The 26,679-nt window shown below is 39.6% G+C and overlaps 1 protein-coding gene across 8 annotated transcripts in view; it reads left to right on the top strand.

Moving 5' to 3' along the window:
• The window catches only part of osbpl9 (oxysterol binding protein-like 9), a 41,972-nt gene that overhangs the window by 6,924 nt on the left and 8,369 nt on the right, over positions 1-26,679 (top strand). For 3 of the 8 annotated variants that reach the window (XM_074635373.1, XM_074635375.1, XM_074635380.1), the window contains 8 exons: positions 9,491-9,567; positions 15,200-15,295; positions 17,343-17,390; positions 19,199-19,228; positions 19,316-19,366; positions 19,912-19,950; positions 24,870-24,963; positions 26,225-26,329. In XM_074635373.1, coding sequence (XP_074491474.1) covers positions 9,491-9,567; positions 15,200-15,295; positions 17,343-17,390; positions 19,199-19,228; positions 19,316-19,366; positions 19,912-19,950; positions 24,870-24,963; positions 26,225-26,329 — 540 coding nt within the window. Of the gene's footprint in view, positions 1-9,490; positions 9,568-11,313; positions 11,675-14,039; positions 14,269-15,199; positions 15,296-17,342; positions 17,391-19,198; positions 19,229-19,315; positions 19,367-19,911; positions 19,951-24,869; positions 24,964-26,224; positions 26,330-26,679 lie in introns of those variants that run through there. The other 5 variants (XM_074635378.1, XM_074635376.1, XM_074635377.1 and 2 more) reach the window with 5 other exon arrangements.

Below are 26,679 nucleotides of genomic sequence, written 5' to 3' on the forward strand. Positions count from 1 at the left end.
TTCTACAAACGGAAGGGTAAGGAGAAAACCGTGCACGTCTCATGGTCCGCATGCATGCCAGTCCCGGGCAAAAAGGATCGAGAGGAGGCGTTGTTTGTTTGTCTTCTGGGATGTGCAGTCAGGGTGGAGCAGTACGTTCTGTAGTGCTCAGTTTGTTATCGAGCCTCATGGATGGTTGTGAATCAGACTGTTTAGTGTCGGTCGGCTGTGAGGAGGTATTAAGGAGAGAGGAGTGTGTGCGGTGTGCTGAATCAGTCATGATTAGGTGTGTTTAGAAAAGGGTTGTTTGTTGTTACTGGTGTTTGTTTGTTCTGCTCTTGACTGGTTTTGCTGGTTTGGCTAAACAATGATGTAATCTTAGTTTTTTTCCCTCAGGTTGGTCATAATTTTTTTTAGACGTGTTTGTCTGTGAATGATCGCTCAAATGTCATGGTCTTTCTGGAACTTTCTGTGCCACACTTAGTCTTTGGCATGGGCTTTAATGCCTCTTGTATGTTCAGTTGTTGGTGGATATTATCTGAATTTCCTGAGTATGACATATGCAACTAATGATTATTTTCGTTGTTGATTAATCGGTCTATTATTTTTTCGATTAACTGATTAGTTGTTTGGTCTTAAAAATGTCAGAAAATGGTGAAAAATGTTGATCGGTGTTTCCCAAAGCCCAAGATGACGTCCTCAAATGTCTCGTTTTGTCCACAACTAAAAGATATTCAGTTTACTGTCATAGAGGAGTAAAGAAACCAGAAAATATTGACATTTAAGAAGCTGGAATCAGAGCTTGGATTATTAATTAATTATCAAAATAGTTGGCGATTAATTTAATAGTTGACAACTAAAACATCTATAAAAAATCGTTGTCCCTGTTACCACAAAGTATCTCAATCTGTGAGGACAGCCACTTTCTGAAGCCAGCATGCTACCTCAGCATACAGCACTTCATATCTTTTTATTTAACCTTGATTCAGTCCCGGTACCTGGTGCTCCTTTTTAACGTAGCTTCTATTGGTGTATTGTGTTCTTATGTGAATGTGTTTTAATGTGTCCTGTCTAGATGTGATAGGCTGTTTTACTCTTTTAATAGCAGTTTTTGCACATGCGAACCAAAGACAAGTTCCTGCCTTTTTTTACCCGAAACGTAGACAATAAAGTATGACAAAGCTAACCGATTAATCTATGCAGCTGTAGTCTGAGAGACTTCTACATCAGAGAAAAGACGAGCAGCAGCAATATATGCAAAATTATTCTAATTTAATGAGTCAAAAACCTTCATTAATGCAGTTAAATAGGCTGTATAGCTTGCATGAAAAGGCAACACAGATAAACAAAGACGATCCAAACAACACGTGTAACGACGATGCAGTATTACAAGATATTAGAATTTGTAAAGATCATATTACAGTTAAACATTTCTTAGCAATGAGTCAATTCCACTTTTTTTAGTTCCGCTAATTCAGCAGAGTGGGAATAAGTTATTATCTTTGGGAGCAGCATATTCTTGCACAGGACAATCTGTATCTTCGTAGAACATTGCAATGAGATGTCACGAAGACACATCTCTGCTCCAGATACCCAAAGGAGCAGGGTCCAATTTGATGTATCACCACTGGAGGAATGGGTAGAAAATTAGCACTAAATGTGTTCTGAGCATGAGACTCTGGATATATCAGCTTGGGTATCAAGAGATGCACAGGATGTTGGGCAGGAGGAGATTTCTCTGTTGCTGTAAAACGATCCTGGTCTGAGCATGTTATGCAGTCAGTGTCCCAGGATTCACAGCGGTGTCTGAATGTGTCCGTCTATATATTATAATATGTATGGACTGGTGCGTGGGTAAGGTATGGACTGTTTGATGGGTCGTGCCTCACTGCCAAAAGGTAAAGAAAGGCGCTAAAGACTAATACCATTTACCGGAATTTAGATTTCCTATGGCCAACACATCTGCTGATATGCGTCATGCTATGCTTTAAAATAATTTCCAGGACTGAGCCATGATACTTCCTCTTACGGGACAGTCCAGATCACAGGTTGACAGTGTGGTTCTGAGCCGGCCGGCGACTGCTAGCTCTGTGCTGTCTTTCTATTTAGAGGAGCATCCATTATTCATTGGCCCATCTCCCCCGGCGGTGCATCAGAGTTGCCTGAGAGCCCTTTAAGCTTTCCCTTTTCCTCGATCCCCCTCTCTGCTCTCACTCGCTTCCTCTTATCTACAGTAGCTATCAATCTCTCGTCTTCTCCTCCCTCTTTGTCAGACCGCCCAGACCATCAGTTCAGGATGAGAGACCCCCTCATGCTCCCCTGTTATCACCTGCACTGTCTGCTGTCATCTCTTTCCCACTTTGGTCATCATTATTTTATTACGTCTGTGTTCTTTCAGGACTGCATCTGAACTTGGGAACATCTTTCTAACTAAATACAAAGTGCAGATCACACACGACTCAGTGAATTCTTGCCACAGACATGGAGCAAAATCCTAGATTAAATGAACAATTACTGAACAGATATCACCAAGACAATATTACTTCATTGACCTCAGAAATTGTGCGTTCACTTCGCACCACATTTGGGTAGCTACCACTTTATTGACTGGGCTGCAGTCCTGTACAGCAGACCCTCCGCCCTCCCACTGGAGTATGTGCTGAAATATTTCACCAGCTTGTCTGAAGATGGCAGGAGGAGAGAGAAGAGAAGAAGGGAGGGATGAATAATTCACAGAGGCCTTTTGGAGGAAGGAAGAGCAGCATTATGGGGAGAGGCTGAGCATTGTAAAGGGAAGTCTTTGTGATTGGATACCCTGACCTCGTAGATGGGAGAAAGATCCTTGAGTTAAGAATACGTCACTGGTGCTGTTAGTGTGTGTTAATTTGCCTGGACATGGCATCTGACTATCTACTGTATTTGTGGTAATTGTATTGCCACACTAATTGTTTTAATTGTGTATTAGCACCAATTCTCTTTGTCATTTCTTGCTGTTGAGGTGACTGTAACTACCAGTAGCTTAATTTAATTCCCAAACTCAAGCTTTCTAAAACAGTCTGCAAGATGTAAGTTAGAAACAGAAGAGTATCTGGAGGCACATAAAATCAGCAGAGCAGAAGATGGTTGTCTGGTTAATAACCTGCCAAAGAAACAATTACAGAAGAATTAAGGCTGTACCAATAGGTGAAAACAGGAAAAGCTTTCCAGGCTTGTCCATGGCCACGATATTTTTATTGTGTGACTAATTTGTAGAGCTGCCCCGTCTTCGTCAATTAGTTGACTAATTGATTGTTTTGGTCTTAGTTGACTGAGATGTCTTTGTTGATTAGTAATTTTTTATGCTTTTTTTCATGCTGATTTACTTATTTGCAACAAACTTATAAGCACTTCTCTGGTAAACACAAGATTTAAAGTGGTGCTTACGTGTGATTCATTGTGGAGAATCCGAGAGATCGATTAGTCGACTAAGAATTTCTTTGGTCAAGGACAATTTCAATTCAATATATTTTTTATATAGCGTCAAATCATAACAGAAGTTATCTCGAGACGCTTTTTATATAGAGCAGGTCAAGACCGTACTCTATAGTTAGGCCAGCCCTAATAATTTGGCAGTAGTAGTATGAAGTGACATATTCTTAAAAACATTGATCACAGAGTTGCTGGCTTTACAGTTGACCAAGTATCAGCATACAAATGGTACTGACCCTTAATAACATGACTTTTCATGTGGATATAAGCTGATGTCAGCAGTATGCCAATATGTTGGTATATATATATATATATATATATATATATATATATAATAACACTATTTTTCATTGCATTTTCAGAATTTATTTACAGAATAAATGATAACTAAATATAAGAGGCGTTCTGCTAGCCAAGAGGGTTTAAGACGCAACAACACAGCAATGTTCCCTCATTTCCATCCAACTTTTTACTTTAGTTTACACTATGTAATAAAGGCAAAGATGGCAAAGAAATACTTGAAACATGAACTGATAGAGGGCATGCGACATGATATCACCGTACGTGGAAGTAGGCCACTTCCCCCTGACTGGCAAACACACAAATATTCAGTATCTGCTGGGTGCATTCACTGAGGCAAAATGCATTGAAAAGCAAAAGAGCTGTTGAGCCTTTGACTGCATGAATAGTTTTGAGAAATGATTCAGGCATCAGTTTTGACATACTGAAGGATAAAGAGAGAAGGATCACTGTAATTCAATGAGACACTTGAAATCCTGGTTCCAAAACATGGATATGTACAGTAATATTGGTTTTGTGTAAGGTATGTCATATGTCTGTATGATGGTTTAGTTTACTCCTACATCGTCAGTCTTGTGCGTCATACAGATAACTTTTGATTCTGATGGCCTTCACATTATATTGTTTAATATATGAGTTGGTTTTCCTTGTCATATCATCCGTTGCAGGTTTGTTTTGCCATTCAGTGGTGGTGAGATTGGTTGCATCATGTGATCAAATGACATCAACACATATCGGAAATGTATTAGGCTGGTATCAGTTCCCCATGCTGGATATGAGGTGACCTCCACTGTCAGTGTGTGGACATCATCAGGGTGCTGAACTGCTGCTCTGTATTGGCTGTGTGTGTTTGATTTGGCATCAGCATTCAGGATCTATGTTGGAGTTTATTGGTGTGAGGTACAGTACTTCCTGTATGTGCTTGTTCTTCTAATTAGGGCTCGGTGATAAGGCCAAAATCTTATATCATGATATAGATCATTTCATATCTCGATGTCAATATATATCACGATATAGCATGTTTTCTGGTAGTTCATTAAATAAATAGTCTATATGAAATAACCACATGGTAAAACCTATTTTTGTTTACACCTGTGTGAATTACATACTTGACAAATGAAAAGTATTTTCTCATTTAATTAAGAACTTTAGTGCAAAATGAACATAACAATTTCAGGTGAAGTTATTTAGAGAAAAAATGAATAAATATTTCCAGCTATACACTGACTATGTTTCCATGCATGCACACAAATACAGAGTAATCAGATTAAGACTAAAGTTTGATTTAACCGAGTTTGGTCAGATTTTCTGAGAAATTTAAGTTAGTATGTGCTTGTGTATCAAGTTATATCTCGATATATGATTTCATCACGATATCACGATTTCAATGGAATTGAAGGACGATGAATTATCACTCATTGAATTATCGCCCTGCCCTACTTCTAATAGCTTTCCTTTCCTCTAGCTGAGAAGCATCAGAGCCGACGGTTATAGGGTTTAGTCAGCATCACACCTTCCTCTGTTATGACACAACTCAGCAGCTGGGCTTTGAGTCTGTGTTACACTCTTACAGGGTTGAAAAAGCATCATAAAACTCACGAGTGTGATAATGTCAGGTTTTTGCAATTATAGGGAAAACAATGTGAACTCTGACTTTTGGACTTTTGCCCCTTTTGTTCCTCTATAAAATTAGCTGTAAAACGGCACATAACGAGCCCTTTGCACCCTTTTCACTGTAAAAGACTTCAAAGTATTTTCACTGTGAACTCAGGAACCAGGAAAATGTCTTAATGTCTTATCTTCCGATAGAAAAGATAATAAAAGACACATATTCTAGATATCTTTAACCCTTAGATTCTTTCTGGGTATATTTTATAAGTGACCTTATGATTTAAAAGTCTTTGTATCCTTAGCACCACTAACTTCTGAATAACACTCACCAGGTCAACATATTCTCATATAACAGTTCGTATGATATCTTACGAAAAAGTTATTCCTCCTTATTTGTTTGTTTTCCTACAAATGTCCAGCAACACGTGTCAATGTACGCTTGTTACACGCATACAGTCGTTTCAAAATAAACTTCTGTCTTCACAGGAAACAACTTCCTTATGGTTTAGGCAACAAAACAACTTAGTTAAGCTTAGGAAAAGATCGACTTGGTTAGGATTAGGCAACAAAACAACTTAGTTAGGCTTAGGAAATGATTGTGGTTTGGCTTTAAAGAACTCCAGAAGTGGCGTTACTTAAGTACTTAATTTATGTGACAGATAAGTCAATGTTGACTTCTGGTTTCACAAGGATACCGGTCTCCTGGGCGGAAGTCCGGTATTTTTTTATTTTTTTTTTTAAAGTTATTTTTTTGGGGGCATTTTCCATTTTTATTCAGAGGACAGTGGATAGAGTCTTGGAAAGGGGGGAGAGAGAGAGAGTGGATGCGGAAAGGGCCACAGGCCGGATTCGAACCCGGGCCGCCGCGGTCAGGACCAAGCCTTGATACATGGACGCCCGCTCTACCAACTGAGCTAACCCAGGCGCCCGGAAGTCCGGTATTTTTTGACCCATCCATCCACCCCGACCTCCTCCCTACACATTGTTCGGCACTATTCATATTTCCTGTTTAAGGATTACGTTAATTAATTACACACAAATTGATTTCGTGGGATACATACAAATTATAGTGCATTACTTTTCGTAGGTGTAGCTATGAACGTGGTATGAGACCAGCCTGACCAGGCAGGTAGCAGGATATCTGCTCTACTACATGGTGGTCAGATAGTTGTAAATCATACCCATATCTTATCCTATATCATATCCATGCCTCTAACTTTGGCTTGTCCTCTTCCCATTTGTCTGTATCGAGACAAATACAAATATTTAAAGGACAAATAACTTTTTTTAATATGTAACTCTGCAGATTAACAACGGAGGTTCCACTGTCATGACTTGCAGTATTTTGCCTCATGTGACTGGCCTACTGTCTGCCAGGCTAACACTGCAGATCTGCTGAGTTGACTAACTGCTCATACCTTCCTAGGAATATAAATCCTAGTGTACGTGTGAAAACTAGGGCAAAGAGTGGACTTGTGACACAGTTCGTACAGTCAGACTCTTTGTTTTTGTTGAATGGCCCTGCTACTACTACCTCTCCTCTGTCATGACTAGAGCTAAACAACATTAGCCGCAGTAATGTGTTCGTCTGGAGAGTCTGTTTGGCTGAAGGGAAAGTGAGAGGCCAGTGAGGCGCTGTCTGAGTGGATTGGCCTGAGCCTCGGCTGCCTTTTAATGTCTTTAAAAGCTTTTTTTGCTGTAGCGCTGCCCAGCCTCTGTACTAGCACAGCCATTCATCTGCTCTACTGTCATGTTTCCAGCTCAATGAAAAATGACTTTTACACAGGATACAGTTTGCCAGCTAATTCAATCGCATATATCTTATTAAGTCCTTCTTTCACAGCTTTCAGAGGTATAGTTTTTGTACTGTGGTGGCCATTATCCACATGCACAAAGCAGAAGTACACCTACTTTCCATGCAAGAACTGAAATACAGCCTATGAATACATACAACACTTGCATAACTGCTACAACCTGACTTGTGTGTTGATAGAGGACAAAATATTGTATCTCTGTATGCCACCAAAAAGTGTGCGTGTGCCTTCTGCAGTCTGTGTGTGTGTTGCACGTGTCAGGGCCTGTGTTGGGTCACTGTTTAATGTCACTGGCAGTCTGTTTGTTCTCTGTCTTTGCTCTGAGGGTGCAGCCTCGCCCGGCTCCATTTCACACTCCGACCCCTAAGGCTCCATGTGGAAAAACAACAGGCGAGAATCAGTACTGCCTCACAGCTCTGGAGGAGCTTTAACTCCTAATTTTTTAACATTATCATAGGAGTATTGATTCTTTTGATATTGATTCACTCATCACGATCATATACATAAGGCTGTGTATCAAAATCGAATGCTGTGAGTGTTTATGTGGTTGATTAGATACTGCCTTAAATCATACATCATTACTATATTTATGCACAGCCCTGTCTAGCTGGTGCTAAATTTGTTATCCAGAGCATTAATATAGCAAACAATTATTTGCTATGTAAAGATATAGAGGAGTAATGTCTACCTGAGCAGAGAATGAAGTCGCTCTCCCTCTGAATGTGTCGTAATCTGAACTGTGCTTTGTTTGTGTAGCCGGTCTGGCCTCGTGTGCATGTTAGTGCACATGAGTCCCTGTGTGTGTAATGACTTTCAGATATGTAGACTAGTTAAGCTCAATGGACCCTTACAGGGACGGACATGATTCCAATGCGCTTCAATAATATCCAAAGTAGCTTATATTATGCATGACTTACCTGCTGAGTCGGGCTGATTGAAGGTCTACGTTTGGTTTGGGTTGCAGCAGGCGACGTAATGAATGGGTGGAGTGCATGCGATTGTACAGTGCTTTATGCTTGTAACAAACTGAAGAAACTCCAGTTGGATGCATGCATCAAAGTATTCAAAAACGTAGGCCTTAGCCCAACATCAAATAACTAAAGTTAAAAGAAACTTAATCTCCTTCGCATATAGCTTGCTTGCAAGCGATTGAAAAACAATTTCTTCTTGGCATCCTCATGTCACGCACCTGGTTCTGTTTCTAAATGATGACAGACATGCGGTGATTGTGTCATTTAAAACTCAAACTGCAACAGTCCCGACCCACAGCATCGTCGTGGAAGCGTAGTACCCATCCTCCGGTTCCCCCCCCAGGTTAACACTGTCCGCTCTCTGACAGCACTGTTGCCGTTGTTTTCACTGTTCGTGCTGTTAGCACCTTAAGCTGCTTGCTGCTGGCTTTACCTGTCACCATGTTGAGAGCCGTGTGGAAGCAATCCCTCAATCATAGATATGTTCTGAATTTTGAATTTAGCACCTTTTTAAAGATTGTCTGATCGAAGAGTATACTTAAATCTGTCATGTGAAAACAAACTCTCTTTAGATTTGTTTAGTACAGCAGCACAGCTAGATAGCTGCTAGATTTTAAGCTGCTGTTCAGGCACAGCCATAACTAGTCTTGCTCATTACTCTAATTTAAAGGAACAGTTTGATGTTTTGAGCAACACACTTACTTTCTAATACCAGCCTCAGGATAAGTCTCAGTCTCTATGATAAATATGAAGCTACAGTCGGGAGACGGTAAGCTTAGTTTACCACAAAGACTGAAAGCAGGGGGAAACGACTAGCCTGGCTCTGTCCTGGATTATGTGCTGGACTTTCTTGGCCGAACATAGCAACTTAAAATGTCAAACATTTTATGGGTATCTGCCATGAAATCTCCAGATATCTTTCAACATTCGATTTTCATCCAGGAAGTTGTGTACCCATCGAAATCTGTTTATTTTTTATTGTCTTCTCTGTTTATTTTGATCTGTTTTGTTTACTTCAGCTGTAAAGCACATTGTTTGCCTCTCTAATATACTATACAAATAAAGCTTATGATTATTGTCTTATTTATTAAACTGCATATACACATGCTTGTAGATAACTCAGACCTGAACATGAGGTTAAGCAGAATTATATAAAAGGTATTCTATATAAAAAGCAAACTATCATTTTTAGACACAACGCCCATCACTGCGTCACCAGTTCTCATTTCAGTCATTTCAGCGTTGTGTCTTGGTTTCATTAGTGTGTAACACAAGTGTAATGGCTACTGATGGTGTCTGTATGGAAAACGTCGCTCACTGGGTGTGTCTGTGTGCTTCTGCCCTCAGCCCGAGATGCAGACGAGCGGGAGAAGTGGATCCACGCCTTAGAGGGAACTATCCTCCGTCACACCCTCCAACTCCGAGTATGTAACCAATTGCACTTGTTTGTGTGTATATGTGTGAATGTGTGAGTTTCTATATTTCTGTGTCTAATCCATCCATTACAAGAACAATTTTTTTTGCTGTGGGGTTCCTTGATGTTTGTTCGCCTGTTTATATTTTGTTTGCATGTGAATTATATTTACATTACATTTATTTTACATTACATATTTACCATACATTTTCCTAAGCAAACATGCTATTCTTTGTAATCCCTTAAGAGTATACTGTAGGCCTGTCAATCCATTAAAATATTGAATCGCATTACTGGAAATCAATTAACAACACAAAACAATGACAAATGTTGTCCAGAAACCCTCACAGGTACTGCATATAGCATAAAAAATGTGCTCAAATCATAACATGGCAAACTCAAGCCCAACATGCAACAACAGCTGTCAGTGTGTCAGTGTACTGACTCGACTATGACTTGCCCCAAACTGCATGTGATTATCATAAAGTGGGCATGTCTGTAACGGAGAGACTCGTGGGTACCCATAGAACCCATTTTCATTCACATATCTTGAGGTCAGAGGTCAAGGGACCCCCTTTGGAAATGGCCATGACAGTTTTTCCTCGCCAATATTTAGCACAAGTGTGGAGAGTTATTTAACCTCCTTCCCGACAATCTAGTATGACATGGTTGGTACCATTTGATTCCTTAGGTTTTCTAGTATTATATGATAAGTATCTTCACTCTAGCTATAAAATTGTGCCCGCTACAACCTCCAATAGATCCATTGCGTTAAAGAGATTAGTGACGTTAAAACAAATTTGCGTTAAGGCGTTATTATCGCATTTACTTTGACAGCCCTAGTATACTGGTATAGATATAGTCAAAAAGAGAGGATTGGTGAGCAAATTTTGAAACAATAAAAAAGATAAATATGTTACCTAGATATCATTGTTGGATTTTTTTATTGGATGTCAGACTGCATTTACATACTCTATAAATCACGTACTGTGCTACACTGCAACACCCATAAGGGACTTTGCATCTCAGGTTTTGTTGTCAGCACTTTTTCTAGCTCATACCTGATTTCTTTGCTCAACAGAGAAGTTGAGACAGAGTCTTGTCAGTATAAATGGAAATAATGGTGACATTCATGTCATCATAAATGGAGGCTGTTTTTGCAATATGTGGCTTCTTTGGACTGGTATCTGGACCAGGCTTAGTTTTATGTAAAGACTGTTTAATTTACTGCTGACCTGCTGGCAGCCTGTTTTCTATTTTCTCTGTTTATTATGAGTGTTGAGACTGAGTGTGCCTCAGACAGTTATTTTTCCTCCAGTTGTCGCCAACCTTATATCCTGCTCTGCTTCCCTAAACCTCCTTCTTCCCCTCCCATCATCCTCTACGTGCAGCTCTTTCCACTCATCTCCTCCTTTTCACCCTCATGACCAACCTTTTCATTTGCTCTCCCACCCTTCCTCCCTCCTTCCTTTTTATTCTGCCTTCCCTCCCTCTGAGGCAAATCCTTCTGATGTGCTACGTGTGCCTGCTTGTACACACACACACACACACACACACACACACACACATGCAGTGATAGTGCGCTGCTGTCGTAGCACCATGTGACCCCAGCAGCAACCAATCCAAGACCTGCTTGCTTGATCAACCAAACATCTGCCTCTGCTGCCTCAGCCAATCAGAGTGGCGGTTAGGGCCTGTCCCTGTCAGCACTTGCTGCTGCTTTGTGTGTTTTCTCTTCTGCCTGCGTGAGAGGAAGTGTGCCTTTCCTGCCAGGGGAGGGTCCTGGATTAACTCAGCTCTCTGTCTGCTTTCATACCAAACGCTCAGCTGATAGCTGCTGCCGAAGGATATACTGTAGCCAGACTGAGCTTACTGCTGCTGTGGTTTATACTGGCATACTGCAGTGGGGAGCAAGAGGAGGAGGTTGTTTTCTGTTTCTGTGTGGAGGGAGGAGGGAGAAAGAAGTTCACCAGACCTGGTGGTGTGTTGCTGTAAGGAGAGAAGACATAGAATAACGGAGGCAGAGAAAGAGAAACGGGTCTTGTTTCAGGCTAAATGGTCTGATGGGGGAGATGCACAAGGTTTAACGCAGCATGTCAATTGGAACGAGGCACCCAGTAAGTAAAACACACACACACACACACACACACACACACACACACACACACACACACACAAACGCCACTGCACCAGAGCAAGGAGAACTTTAACGGCTGCAGTGCGCTGCTGGGGCAGCAGCATTTTAAAGTGGGTCAGACTGCGTGGAAAGACAAACAAACAGGAGGGAGGGGGAAGGTGTTGTTTGAGTCTGGGGTGGTAGGGTGGGTTTGTGAGTGTTTATGTGTGAGACTTAGCTGGCTGCTCTAAAATATTCCCACTATCCCACTACCGGTGTGTATGTATGTGTGTGTGTGTTTGTGTGTGTGTGTGTGTGTGTGTGTGTGTGTGTGTGTGTGTGATAGGAATGAGTGGGAGTGGAGGTGCAGACGTCTGGGAATATTTCAGAAGTGAGCAATATGACGTGGTGCTGCACAACCACCTGCCTCTGACTTTCTGCTTCCAAACTTATCTGCTCTGTCTGTAAAAAAACACACACTTCCCCTCCATTGTGTGTGTGTTGACAAAACATGTGATATTGTTCACTATGTAATGATAGGGGCTTTGTCTTATTATTTGTTTGTTTTCACCAAATCAGTTTCATTTCCCTGCTCTTAGTTTCTTTTCACATGCCAGGCATGTAAATAAGAATTTGTTATTAATTGACTTGCCTGGTTAAGTAAATGTTAAATAAAATAAAAAAACAAACATGTTTTTAGGTATATAATGCAAACATGGCCAGTTGTAATGTATGGTATAACACATCAAGTAAATGTAGTCTAATATCAAAGCCCTGTAGTACATAAATGCTACCCTTAAGATGCATAACGGTTTTGATTAAACTCTATTTACATTTGTTTATGTGGTATTTTGTAAATACTGTTGTGTTGGAGTTAATCCCACTGTAAATAGAGGGGGATGGCAACACTTCATTGTGACATTTGAAGATCACAAGACCAAAGATTATAAAATTCACACAGATGGTCCACTCCCTGTATTTACAGGACCTGAAGATGTTGTGGCATTGCTCTGAATTTGGTGTTTTGTTGGCAGTTTAAGGGGAGACACCCCAGGCAAAAATATCATTTTTCATGCACTGGTCAATTTTGAGATTTTGGCCTATTTTTCTTCCATAACATGTCGTCATTCAGACTACTGGAAAGAAAACATCCAAAAAACACATTTAGGCTTTTGCCTGAATGTGTATTTTGCCTGTTGGGTTTGAGTTTGCCATGTTATGATTTGAGCATATTTTTTATGCTAAATGCAGTACCTGTGAGGGTTTCTGGACAATATTTGTCATTGTTTTGTGTTAATTGATTTCCAATAATAAATATATATATATATATATATATATATATACATTTGCATAAAGCAAGCATATTTGCCCACTCCCATGTTGATAAGAGTATTAAATACTTGACAAATCTCCCTTTTAGGAACATTTTGAACAGATAAACAGATTAATTTGCAATTAAATCACAATTAACTATTTTAATCGATTGACAGCCCAAATTTAAACATAACATTTCAGAAATATTGTAATACAAAACATAATAGCCTTAATGTAAGTAATCATCTATTAGTTACTTTTTTTTATTCTATTCCCCTGTAGTGTCTTCAAAAAGGCTGTTTTATGAAAAAGAGCCAGAAATCTCCACTTCAGTAGCACTTACAGACACCAAACTTTCCAGTGTCATTCCTATCTATATTCTGAAGGTTTTTACTGAGTGGTTTGTTCATATATTATTCATAGCCTGATTTATATAACATTTTATTCCTAAAAACATGGATTGGACATGACATTTCTTTTATTATTTTTTTATGGCAGTTGAGAGTATTTTCTGATTTATTAAGGGATAAAAAGAGATATCCAAAATTCCCTGTGTAAAAACCTTTGACTAATATGTCAACAAAATGAAACAACATTTTTTAACTTGGCTTTATCCAATGTTCAGATTTCTGTTCTGGAAATGAATGCAAATTGGCACATATTTAATAAGATAATGCTTCATTTGCATATTTAAAAAAAAAAATGTAAACACATTTTCAGAAAACTTGTAATACCAAAGAAATGTCTTTAACGTAAGTAAACATCTGGGGAAGTGTCATGGTGATGTATTAGTTGAATCTTTACCTTATTGACCCTTTAAAGTAAAATTTCCATGATGTAATGCCTAACTAGAAAGAGGAAAGCTCTTTTTCCTGATAAACCGGAGGGATTTTCCAGTGTAGTGTGAGTAAGCAAGACAAGAGAAGTTGCTCACACTGGAATGACTGTGCCAATCTTCTGTTCACATCTGCATCACAACTGGTTTTGATTTTTGCTCAGGCCCTCATGTGGACAGCTATATTTTGCAATAACACGAACAGTGAAAGCACCTTTGATCCTTTGAGGAAGTTAGGCTAGTTGACTGCAGGCTTCACGACTGCCGAGTTCAGACCTTGTTCTCTATAAAGCTAGTATGTTTTTACAATTAAAACTTCAGCAGGTCTCAGGCTGCTAATGGCTTTTCTTCACTTTCCTGTGAGGTCGTCTGTAGCAGGAAGAAAAGCCCCCACAAACAGGACTGTGCAACGCAGCGAATCCAAACCAGCGGTAGCACCCAGCATGGTTTGATAAGAGCTTGATTTACTAACATGACTAACAGTCGTCATCAGCGTTACTATCACTCTGTCTGCTTTTTCATGCAAGAGGTGTTGTTCTGTGTTTTGTCATGCTGACACACGTTGTGTTAGTTATCTTACTGATTCGTCTGGCTTGGCATAGAGGTGTTATTGTGTTGTCATTGGTGCTGAGTGTCCTTGCTAGTGACAGGCTCCAGCATTCGATTTTGTTTTTGAAGGACGTTTTGTCTGTGCGTACATTTATCTGCTCATTTTCCTGTTTTTGGTTTTGTGTGACAGCCAGCTGGATTATTCTTGGTTGAGTGAGCTCAGACAGATAGAGACAGATGCTCGCTCACGTCTGTTCTGCCAATAGTCCAGTAATTACCTTTTAATGGATATTATGTAATGAAATTGTCTGTGCCTGAGTTTGTCTGTGTGTGTGGAGTCTGAGTTTCTGATTCTGACGGAGCTATTAAGGGAAAGCTAATTAACAAACAATGCATTTGAGTGCACCTCCTCGACCCATTTACACGCATGCATCTATGTCGGTAACTAAATTCTCCCCAGCCTCGAGTTCCTTGATTCGGTTTTGTTGAAGCCTGAAATTCGCTGGCTTCCAGTCAGTCAGTCAGGCAGACAGACCTGCTGGCCTTTTATGCTGGCTAGCCTTTAAACAATAGTATTCATGTCTCCCCCTGGTACAGTACGCTGCTGGAAGATTCTCCTGCCCTGCTGATGTTTCTGTGTCCTCCATTTTGTGTGACAGTTTACAAAGCTTACCTGGCCAGGAGGTGACAGAGACGATAATACGTGTGGCTTATATTATTGGTAGTGGCTGTGTGTTTTACTTTGAATATGTAAATACTAGCACGGCGTTTTGACATTAGGGTTAGGACTGCACTAATGCTCAGCTGTGTTTGTTTCTCCATCCTCAGGAGGCCGAGACAGGATTAGTCCCGAGTGTTCAAGACTTTGATAAGAAGCTAGCTGAAGCAGACGCCTACCTGCAGATTCTGATTGACCAGTTAAAGGTAGGACTCAGTGGAGCAACACCTAACCGACACCATCATTTCATCTTTACACTTTCTTGTAGATTTGAGAAATGTAGGATATCTGCCACTCACTTTGATGTGTTTGGCAAAAACATCCAGAGGTAATAGATCAAATCATTTATTTCAAATTGCAACCTAAACCAGATTTCCCTCATGGACAAAACAAAGTGACTGTGACGCTGTGCAATGCATACAAAAATAAGTGCCATCAGTGCTGTATAAAGAGCTAGTGATGAGCAGAGGAATCTCCACACTCTATATTAGAGATAAATGGGTAGAACAAAGCAAAATACATTTATGCAAAGAAGACCATACTTGCCAACCCTCCGGATTTTCCCGGGAGACTCCCGTTTTTCATTGCCCTCTCCCAGTTTCCTCCTGGGGTCACAATTATCCCGTGTTTCTCCCAATTTATAGTACATTTAACAGCTTTAGTTCCTTTTCCTTATCTCAACATGTTTCTGCCACTATAAAGCGCGTATAAGCCGTACTGTTTCCATCCGGACGACAATAGAGCTACACAAAATGTTGTTTCTCGACACAACGCGGTTTCATCACAGAGGGCAGCACCCAAAGTTGGGCTTTGCTCGACGCAGCAAAAAGCCATCGTGGCGCAGCACAAGCCATTGGAAATAACGGGTTTTAAAGCGCAGCGGTGCCGTTTTCGCTTTGTGTCTGAAAGGACCTTCAGTGAGTGAGAGACCGAGAGAGAAATGGAGAGTACTAAGAGAAAGAAATACTTGAGTATTTCTCCTTACAGGGGCAAAAAATGAATAAAATCTGATGAATATTTGTTTATGCCATAGATTCACATAAATTCATTTATTTCCTGAGAATTAAAAGTAACATTAAAAGTAGGCCTATTAAACATAACATTGCTGTTGCAGTGTACTTATTATTTTGTTATTTTCATTCTTTAGAAGTTACCAGAATGCAGGAAACAAAGTCTCTGAAACTCACATATTTCTGGGGGAAGTCGCCCAGATCCCCCGCTTTGGTTTTGAAATCCTCCCTCCCTATTTTTGAGGTCTCAAGGTTGGCAAGTATGGAGAAGACTGGTATAATATATATATAAAAGCTCCAGGATGTGGAAAGAATTTTGTTGGAAAAACATCTTCATTACTCCCAAGACTAAAAGTAAATTGTCATCTACACAACAGACATGCTGGAGACTGTGTGGAGAGAAAAAATGCAGATCATACTCGTTTTCTGGAAATGTATGAAAATGAGAAAATACTGGGAGGATGATGTATGGGAAGAGCTAAAAGCGATATTGGATTATGAATTACCAAAGACATTTGTGGTGTTATATCAAGGCAATCTGACAAGGGGAAATGTTCAATGTGAAGACCGATATCTGGTTAAAGTTCTGTTAGAGGCTACCACGAAATGGTGCAAAGAGGACTCTACCACTTTGAAACACTGGCTTGACACTGTTGAGGAGATTTTTGAAATGGAAAGACTGAATTTACGGAGAAATGGGACAAATGGACGGCTTATAAGACCCTTCATAAAGACACCACTAGAGCCATTGAATAAGGACAGGGACATCTTAAGTTGTATCGATATGTTATGTATATCATTGGCACGACTTATGTGTGTTCTGTGTTTACTAAATGAAAAATAATAAAACTTCAGTTGAAAAAAACTAATTTCAACCTAAAATCGACCCTATATATCTGTAAATGTATCATACACATGGCATGCTTGCATTTGAATCTGTGTCAGGACCTCTCTTTTAACTAAGCAGAAGTTATTAAGAATAAGATTTGTGGTTGCATTGTGATAAAACAGAAAATAGTGTATTTAAAGAAGCAGCCACATTCTCACAGGCAGAACATCTTAATGAAAACACTGCAAGTGTCCCTCCTTGGTGAGAAGAGCTTACATTATCTCAAGCCCCATCATCTGTACACATTCACCTTCTTATCATTTCAATACTCGTTTGACAGTGTACCCATCTTAGCTAATTTTCCATCTCTTTTTTCCCCCTTTTCATCTCTTGTTCTCTGTCACTCTCACACAGCTGTTTGATGAGAAGATCAAGGACTGCAAAGAGGATGAATCACGCAGAGTGAGTACCGGCAGTGCTGCTCTATCCTCGTGTCTCGGCTCTCTGGTCCGCTGTTCTCGCCGTCATTAGAGGCTAACAGCAGGGGAAGCAGGCTGACACACAGCGCTGATAGCTGTCTGTGTGATGCAGCCGTTTGGTGATGCGGTTGCTCGTCAGACTATTTTAAAGGTTATTGCATCGGTTAAAAAATGACTGTCCATTATGACCTGTTTCTCAACATTTTTATTGAGAAAGTAATTTAAGAATTTGTGTTTTTATTTGAAAAGCTAACAAAACGGTTAAAAACGGTTGAAACTAATGATTATTTTCATTGTTGAATATTTTCTCGATTAGTAGTTTGGTTTATAAAATCTCAGAAAATGGTGAAAACTGCCTATCAGTGATTCCCAAAGCCCAAGATAACGTCCTCAAATGTCTTGTTTGTCCACAACTCAAAGATATTCAGTTTACTGACTTAGAGCGGTAAAGAAACCAGAAAATATTCACATTTAAGAAGCTGGAATCAGAGAATTAATTACTCAAATCGATTAATCGATTATCAAAATAGTTGGCGGTTTTATCATTGCAGCTCTAAACTATTATTATAACGATTATTTTCATTATTGATTCATTGTTTTGTCTGCACAATGTCACAAGATGGTGAAAAATGCCCATTATAATTTCAGATGTCTTGTTTTGTCCGATCAGCTGTCTAAAATATGTATATATATATATATATATATATATATATATATATATACAGTATATCTATTCTACTTACAATGATATAAAATCCTCACATTTCAAAAGCTTGTCTGTCGATCGTTAATCGACTAATCGTCGCAGCTCTAAAGGACTTAAACAGTTAGCTCTGCAGCTAAATATGACACATCAAGGGTATCGATTGAAGCTGATGAACAAGAGGCCATGCTTGTGTATTAAAAAAGTATTCAGGGACCATTTTGAGAACCAATATATTATTATTAAAGATTAGAGCTGCAACAATTAATCGATTAGTTGTCAAATATTAAATTAATCGCCAACTATTTTGATAATCGATTAATCGGTTTGAGTCATTTCTTTTTTTTAAAGAAAAAAAGAGTCCAAATTCTGTGATTTCAGCTTCTTAATTGTGAATATTTTTCTGGTTTCTTTACTCCTCTATGACAGTAAACTGAATATCTTTGAGTTGTAAACACAACAAGACACCTGAGAACGTCATTTTGGGCTTTGGGAAACACTGATCGCCATTTTTCACCATTTTCTGACATTTAATAGACCAAACAGCTAATTGATTAATCACGAAAATAATCAAGAGATTAATCAACAATGAAATGAATCATTAGTTGCAGCCCTATTACAGATCATAGTTGGATTAGGGTCAAAATTTCAGTTACATTTCTTTTTTTCTGGTTCTTTTCAAGGCCACTTAGTCCACAAAAGCAGATTATTTTTTTAGTTGGAAATAAGTTATCTTTTAGGTGTTTATTGTTGTTGGAGGAAGCAGTTCGGTATCAGTGTGTCTTGTTTTTTTTACCAGCAGCTGCATGATTCACTTCCTCCCTGAGGTTAACACTGGGTTTTGGTCAGTTTGACTTGTTTATTATGGTGACTTCAACGATCTCCTCAGTGGGAGAAATTGTCTTGTAGATTTCCAAAGAACAAAAAAGTTGCGTCAGTAAGTTCTACGTCATTACCTCGATGTTATCTACCGGTTGTGCTTTATTTGCTGTCAAACTGGTTGAATCAGCATTTCTACTTTTGAACTTTGTATTTGTTTTTTTGAATTACAGTCAGATTTTACAGCCTGTTTTCTTTTCTTTTTACAGAAAATTGAAATTTTGAAGGAGACTACTTGTGTAAGTCAGAAACATTTTCCTTCCTGTCTTTGAGTTTAAAAATCAGTTCCTAGTTATTGAATTTCCTTTTTTGTCTTTTTCTTTCAGAGCATGGTAGAGTCCATCAAGCACTGTATTGTACTGCTGCAAATCGCCAAGGTAAGCCCAATATTGGCATGATTCATCTCTCTGTAGTTTGGTTTGCTACTTCACCATAATCATTGTTTTTGTGAGACCACACCGGTGTGCAATGTGTGTTACCTTAACGTGATGTTTCTGGGATAGTTCCCTACTTACAGTTGCTACTGTATCTGGGTCGGGTCGTTGATGAGGGTGTAACCCAGTACTCGTTTCATCACATGTTCCATTCAGTCCTTTGAGAAGGAAGTGGAACAATCATCTCTGCTTCATGTGGTTGTTAAATGACACTGATAGATTTTTTTAAATAACACTTTTACTCATGAATAAAAATCTAGGAAACAACTAGATTACAGATTGGCATGGTAGAGCAATCCTGTTATTGATACTGAAAGAGATGATGGAGGATTTGACCATGTGATGAAAGGATTACTGCATGTGGCAAGTTGGTGAATATTATGAAGCTTCATGCGATGAGAGGGATGGATCTCACCACTCTCTACACCGCAGATGCTTGATAAAATGACTCTACAACTAGTCTAACATTGTCTTCTCAAAATTTTAAGGACCAAAGTAACGAACAGCAACACGCAAACGGACTTATAGTAAGTTTGACATTCTCCGTCCATGATAGAAAATTAAAATCAAACAAACTGCTAACTTTTTTTTTTCTTGCTTAATTTTCTCTCCACTGTAGAAAATCAGATAAATCAGATCTCTTTAGTGCATGCCCTCTAATTTGGTGATAAGCTCTTTCCCTCATGTCTTTCATCACCATCCTCCTTTTGATTTGGTTAATCATTTCCTTATTTCATCTCAGATTTAAATTCTTTCAGCAATGGTTGGGTGTTTTTTTCTTCACACAAAATGTGTATTTGTGTGTGCAAACTTTGAATCCAGAAAATGCACATTGTTGCAGAATATGTATGTGTGCATAGACTATACATGTGTGTTTGCATGCAGAATGGTGCACTTCACTTCACCCACTAATTAGTCAACTAATTCACCATTGATCCATCGTGTACACACTGCCTGCTTATTGAACCATCGAGCACTAATAGCTGGAGAGCCATCCAGAGAGCGTTTTACTGTCTCTACAGGTCCCTGTCTTCATGTCAGGAGCCACACTGGGGTTTTGCATGTTTTTACTACAAATCACATGTACTTTAAATTACTAATGATTATTTTCCAAAGCATTTACTATAAGTTTTTAGATTGATTTCTGATCTTACAGGGAGCAATTGGTTTCCATTCCTTTTAGTAAGTTGTGAATATCAACGTGAAGAATTAAAGCTTACATTTGATTGATAATCCATCACAGTAGGGCTGCACCCTTATTTTGGTTTTAGTCGACTAAGATTTCTTTAGTCAGTTAGTTGTTTTTATGCTTTTTTTCATGCTGAATGACATATTTCTAAGAAACTTATGAGCACATCTCTGGTAAATACAAGATTTAAAGTGGTGCTTTTGCGTGATTCTTTACGGAGAAACTCACTTTTACAGATCTGACGATTAAATCAACGAATCGATTAATCAACAAAATCATATAAGTTTTTGTTGACTAATAACTTCTTTTCTCTTCGGGGACAGCCCTATGCCACAGTAAACAATGTAGTCTTCTTTATTCAAAACAACACTCTGACCTCTGATTTTGAGAGTGGGCGGTCAAACCATAAACTTTTACAGTAAGTGGAACAAACAACCACCAAACATAAATTGTCCTTTTGACTTTTGACTTGCCGGTTTGATTTCCAGACGGCACAGCTTATGAATAAAATTATTTTTTGTCCTGGCTCACAACGGCATTGCGATGCAATCTAATGCAATGAAAGTGGACTATGTATTCACTGAACTGTGATGGATTACATATCTGCATGAAGTTTTTGTACAAGTTGATTTTTATACCAATGCAAAGGTTGGGGAAGTGGTCAGGTTGAAAGGAAAGAGGGAGGGAGATGGTCTGTAAAATGAAAGAAAAGTGTGGACTTAAGGGCAAAATGAAACATGTACTGAGAGCTTACACCTCCCTACAATGAAGAAAATCCAGTGGGTAAAAAATCAATCTAAAAGCTTTCAGTATGCTTTGGAAAATGGTTGGTAATATAACGGGGACAGTTTGTTGGTAATGGATTAACATGAGGAAAAATTCCACCTCAAAGCAAGAATCCCACTGGGGGCCGTAAAGCTCACAGATCTGCACTGCTCTTATAGCTGACTTAATCTCACAGTCATTAAGTACAGTATTGCGTAGTATTAATAGTACAACATAAGCTCCGTCTATGCATCCAACTGCACATGTTCTTATGTGCCATAATCTTTGTGCTAAAGATATCTTTGCAGCTTTAGAACATCTAAACATCTGTCACGTTGCCTGTACGCCTCTAATGCGGAGCAAATAATAAATGCACTGTAGACCGTTTTGTTTATAATACTTGAAACACCAGCAGCATGTTTGATTGACCCTGTCGAGCGCTGCACCAGCGGGGGAATTGCAGCAAAGTGCAGGAATCATTTAAACCGAGCACACCAGAAGCCTGTTCAGTATTTATCTGTCAAAATAATGGATGTGCTGTGATTGGTTTAGGTTTGCTCTGCTGCTCGAGCTACCTGCTGCATTAATATTACATTCACTAAAAAAAAAAAAAAATCGATCATGACACAGCGCTTAAAAGCCGTTTTTAGCTGGAACTCTTTCCCTCCGCCTGCTTTTGCCTTAGCTCCTGCTTGCAAGGCCACGGGCTGGTCCCACCATGGCCGACCAGTATTTCTGTAATTGGCTATAATTAGTAGCCGTCGCCTTACTTTCATGGAGGCACGTGGACTAGGCGAGCATCGGGCAGTACGGAGGGGAGGTAGAAAGGAGGGAATAGAGGCAAGAAGCTTGAAGATGAGAGAGAGAAGTGTGAACAAATGGAGCTGAGATGTTAGACCAAGCTTCTCTATATTTTCTACCTCTAATCATAACTTGCCTTTTAATGACACATATCTAGACACAGGAACATAGAAAAGGAGGGTCAGAGAGTCCATCTCCAAGTTCATAAACTAGCATTTAGTGGAACATTTTCCCTTCAGATTAACAACCATGACATCACACCACAACTCTTCTTCCTCTGTAGTCCGTGGGTGTTTCTCAAAGTCAAAAATGCTCCCTTGGTAGGACGGGTCCTTCCAAGTCTGGTCCTACAGAGACTAGGCAAGACTCCTTCCAAACATTATGAGAGCACACATTGGAACAGTCTAGCGAGTGTGCTGGTGTGCAGAAGAAAAGGATTTGGTATATATATATTTTTACTTTATTTAGAACTTACATTTAGAACAGATAATTTTTTTTTATTAATTTGTGATTAATAACGGACAAGGATGCAATTAATTGTGACAGCCCTGGTACTAAGCATAGAATTATTATGCTGTTCTCTCAAAGCTACCAGACATAGGAATTTTACCTCACTGATTGGAAAACACATTTCAAACTCAACAGAAATGAAATAAAACTCATCAAACCCATCTTAATTAGTTTTTCCACTGTTCCAACAACCTTTAACTCTGGTTTGGTGAAAAAAATAATCCCTTAATTGATTCACTGCGTTAGATGTGAAAATATGCCGGATCTACACGCTGTTTCCCCGCTGTCTCTCTCTGCTGTCTCTCTCTGCTGTCTCTCTCTGCTGTCTCTCTCTGCTGTCTCTCTCTGCTGTCTCTCTCTGCTGTCTCTCTCTGCTGTCTCTCTCTGCTGTCTCTCTCTGCTGTCTCTCTCTGCTGTCTCTCTCTGCTGTTGCTGACCTCTTTGTGCTTGTGCTAACGTTACTGAGCGACAAAAGTCAGAACAAACTTAAATTAGACCCTGCAGATCTAATATGCGTGAAAATTCAGCAACTAGATTGCCAATTTCTTGCCTCAAATTAGTTCAGAAACAGATTTTGGCAGACTGCTGAGGTTAAATAACTGAAACTGAAAAGTTAGTGTATTTTCAATCGGTGTACAGGAAATGCATCGTTTGCATAGGATTGTGGGTGTTTTAGGAGCACGGAGGATGAACACATGCATCCTTCGAAATCCTCTGAACGAAGGACTCAGTCCTCGGTAGAATTCAAAGAATCCTGGATATTAGAACAGTCCTTTGGGGGGATTCAATGACGTAGCATCCTTGAAATTCAGCCTTTGAGGGATCTTTCCTTGACTTTGAGAAACACCCATAATCTTCTATGTAACATGCTCAGTGTTGCATCATGGGATTGTGGAGGCCTGGTGTCTACTTCCTGGTATTTTTGTCGAACTTTGGTACCTACACCAGCTGCTGTATTTTCACCCTCACAGCCTTGCGTCAGGTCATGTCCTGACTCACTCTGCCTCTTCCTGTTGATCACAAAATGACTTCCCTGTAGAAATCACAGATTACAGGTCAGGTTTGAGTAATAGGATGACACATCACATCGACTAGATTTAATTTCAATGCCACCAGTAGCCCTGAGGGGTGAGTTTGTTGGGGAATAAGGGTCGATATGGTTTTGCTGTAGCTCATGTTTTCATCCATGTTCCTGTCAGTCGGGTCATCAGTGCCAGTGACCCTATTACGCCTAGCCAACAGGCTGCTTGTTATGTGTGTGTTTGTGCCTCTATTCAAATGCATGGCTGTTAACTGTGGCACTGATGAGGGCAGGCCACTGCAGATAAGAACGTCCCCGCTGGTTTTCACCACAGGGAAATCAAAAGCTAGAGAGTTAAAACATGTTACAGATTTAGTCTGCAGCCCAGTGGAGTTAATTAACTCCTTTTTAGACGGGGAAGGTTGTTCACAGGTTCCAGAGGTGCTGCTGGTTATTGTTGTGCAAAGCTACTGCTGGTGTTTGGATTTCAAGCTGCGTCGTTGGTTTCATATCGATTTAGATAATGAAACCTGGAAACACTCTTTCCAGGAAATGAAGTGAAAGGAAATTGATCCGCCCAGCCTGGGTGGTGTGTATTTTATTTCACAGTTCTTGTTGTCGCGTAGGTATACCATTAAGTTGATATATAACCGATACACGAGCTGTGATGTTGAGGGTGAGAGCTTACATTGACATCTGGGTTGGATGTTAAAGGAAATGATGTTTCATTGTGGTTAGTCATGTAGGTACATTTGTGGTTGATGTTTTCCGGTAGGGCTTCCCCCTCTTGTCAATTAGTCAACTGATTGGTCAGTTTGGTCTTTGCCGACTAAGATTTCTTTAGTCGATTAGGCGTTTTTTTTTGTTTGTTTTTTTAATACTGAACGACTTTTTCCCAAGAAACCTTTGAGCACATCTCTGGTAAACACAAGATTTAAAGTGGTGCTTTTGTGTGATTCTTTGTGGAGAAACTCAGTTTTACAGATCTGTCGATTAAATCATCTAATAAATTAGTTGACAAAATCATATGCAGTATTGAATTTTAATCTCAAGGTTTATTGTCTGACATTTTACATTATTAAGCGGGCAGTGGCGTGGGTGTGCTATTGTTGCAGTAAGTGTCTGATGCGGTGTTGTTTTTTTTTGTTTGTATCCTCCAGAGCACCATAAACCCAGTCGATGGGATCTACCAACCCCCTCTGGACGAACCTGTAGTCAACACCACGATGCCAACACAGACAACACTACCCACAGGTACTACACATCTGCATTCTCACCATTTCTTATACACATCTAGACACATGTGTGTTCATGTGCTTGATGTGTCAACGCCTCCTTATAAAGACTCATAGACCCAACTAAATCCAGAGAGGTTGACAACAGCTCCCCCTGTTGTTCCCCCACATCTTAATCTCCTTCAGCTGATGGATCTTCTACTCTGTACTGATGTTGTCACAGAATTGTCTGAATTGAATGCTGACAAATGCTTTTTTTTGGCAATTTTATCAAAGAATATAATGAGTCAATATTCTGTCACATTTTAAATTCTAATGTTTCACTGTGGTATTGAAGACTGTGGGATGACCATGTACCAAGGCTGAGTCCTTACCGCAGCGACCCAGGGTTTGAATCCGACCCGCGGCCCATGTGCTGCATGTCATCCTCTCTCTCTCTCTCTCTCTCTCTCTCTCTCTCTCTCTCTCTCTCTCTCTCTCCCCCTTTCAATACTGTCTCGGTCACTATCCAATAAAGGCATAAAAAGCTCCAAAAAAAGCTCCCTGGGAGAAGGAAGCAAACGTTTTATGTACAGGTCTTTAAATGTTCTACTTCCTTTTTAAACCAGAGCCCAAAGATCAGTCAATAACGGGAGAAATGCTGGGTTTTTCTATTGCAGGGAGGACAAAGGAAATGATTGAAGTCCAAAATCATTCAGGGTTTTGAGAAATGCACAAAGTGTTCTTTCAGTGCAATTTGTAGATAAATCGATAAAAGTTTAGTTCCTGATTGCAGAGTCCAGTCACACGATATCCATTATAGTTATTATCACATGTGTTAATGTGATTATATTTCATTTTTCAGACATAATTCTCTCTGAAAATGAATTTATTAATGTTGTTCTGTTTTGAAGCAGAGTCCTGTCCTTCAGTGTAATTTTGTTTTAAGTCATTTTAGTTGGTAAATAATTGACTAAATTTAATGGTATGGCATGACTAAGATCTGACTAAAATTTTAGGCTATTTTGGTCAAAAGACTGACTAAGACTGCTGTGAAAATGAACCATGCAAAGTAGGTCGTTTCTAATTTGGGTCTCTTAATAGACTGTGTAATCCCCCTCACAGCTGAAGCTTCTGTCTGCAGCGCCTCAGATCATTTTCTCAGCCTCCTCCCCGATTTCAGGCTGCTGTTTTTAATGTGATTTGGCTTCATCTTGAGGCTTCACTGCTAAATCATCTACTTTCTCTTTCTACTAAAGACGCTTCACTGCTAAATCATCTACTTTCTCTTTCTGCTAAAGACGCTTCTCAGGTGTGTAAATCAGACCAACGCCCCTCCACGTTACCCGTTGGTCCCGTCGTCACGGTGATGGGCAGTCTGCAGACCCCAACTCCCAACAGCACAGGTGAAAGTTCACTTCACTCATATCGCAGCATTAAGAGCTATAGCACCACAAAGAAAGATCCTTTTGTTGTGGTAATTAATGTGAATCACACATTCCTCTAATGATTACAAGACAAAGTAAATATGAGGACGCAGCAGTTAGTCTCCTGGTTTGGTGGTTTGGTCCCCATGACATATTTAATATAGTTACAACATAAAAAACACATTTTGTCTAAAACAAAACAATCCCAACTGAAGGTGCATTTTTTTGCTGTGTTGGTGCTTTCAATCATATCACATGATCTTTATTAGCAGATGGAGTTTTAATGGAATTGAAAATGTTCAAATATAAATTTTTCTCAGCACTTCAAA

Source organism: Sebastes fasciatus, chromosome 5, assembly GCF_043250625.1.
Source record: "Sebastes fasciatus isolate fSebFas1 chromosome 5, fSebFas1.pri, whole genome shotgun sequence".
Lineage (NCBI taxonomy): Eukaryota > Metazoa > Chordata > Actinopteri > Perciformes > Sebastidae > Sebastes > Sebastes fasciatus.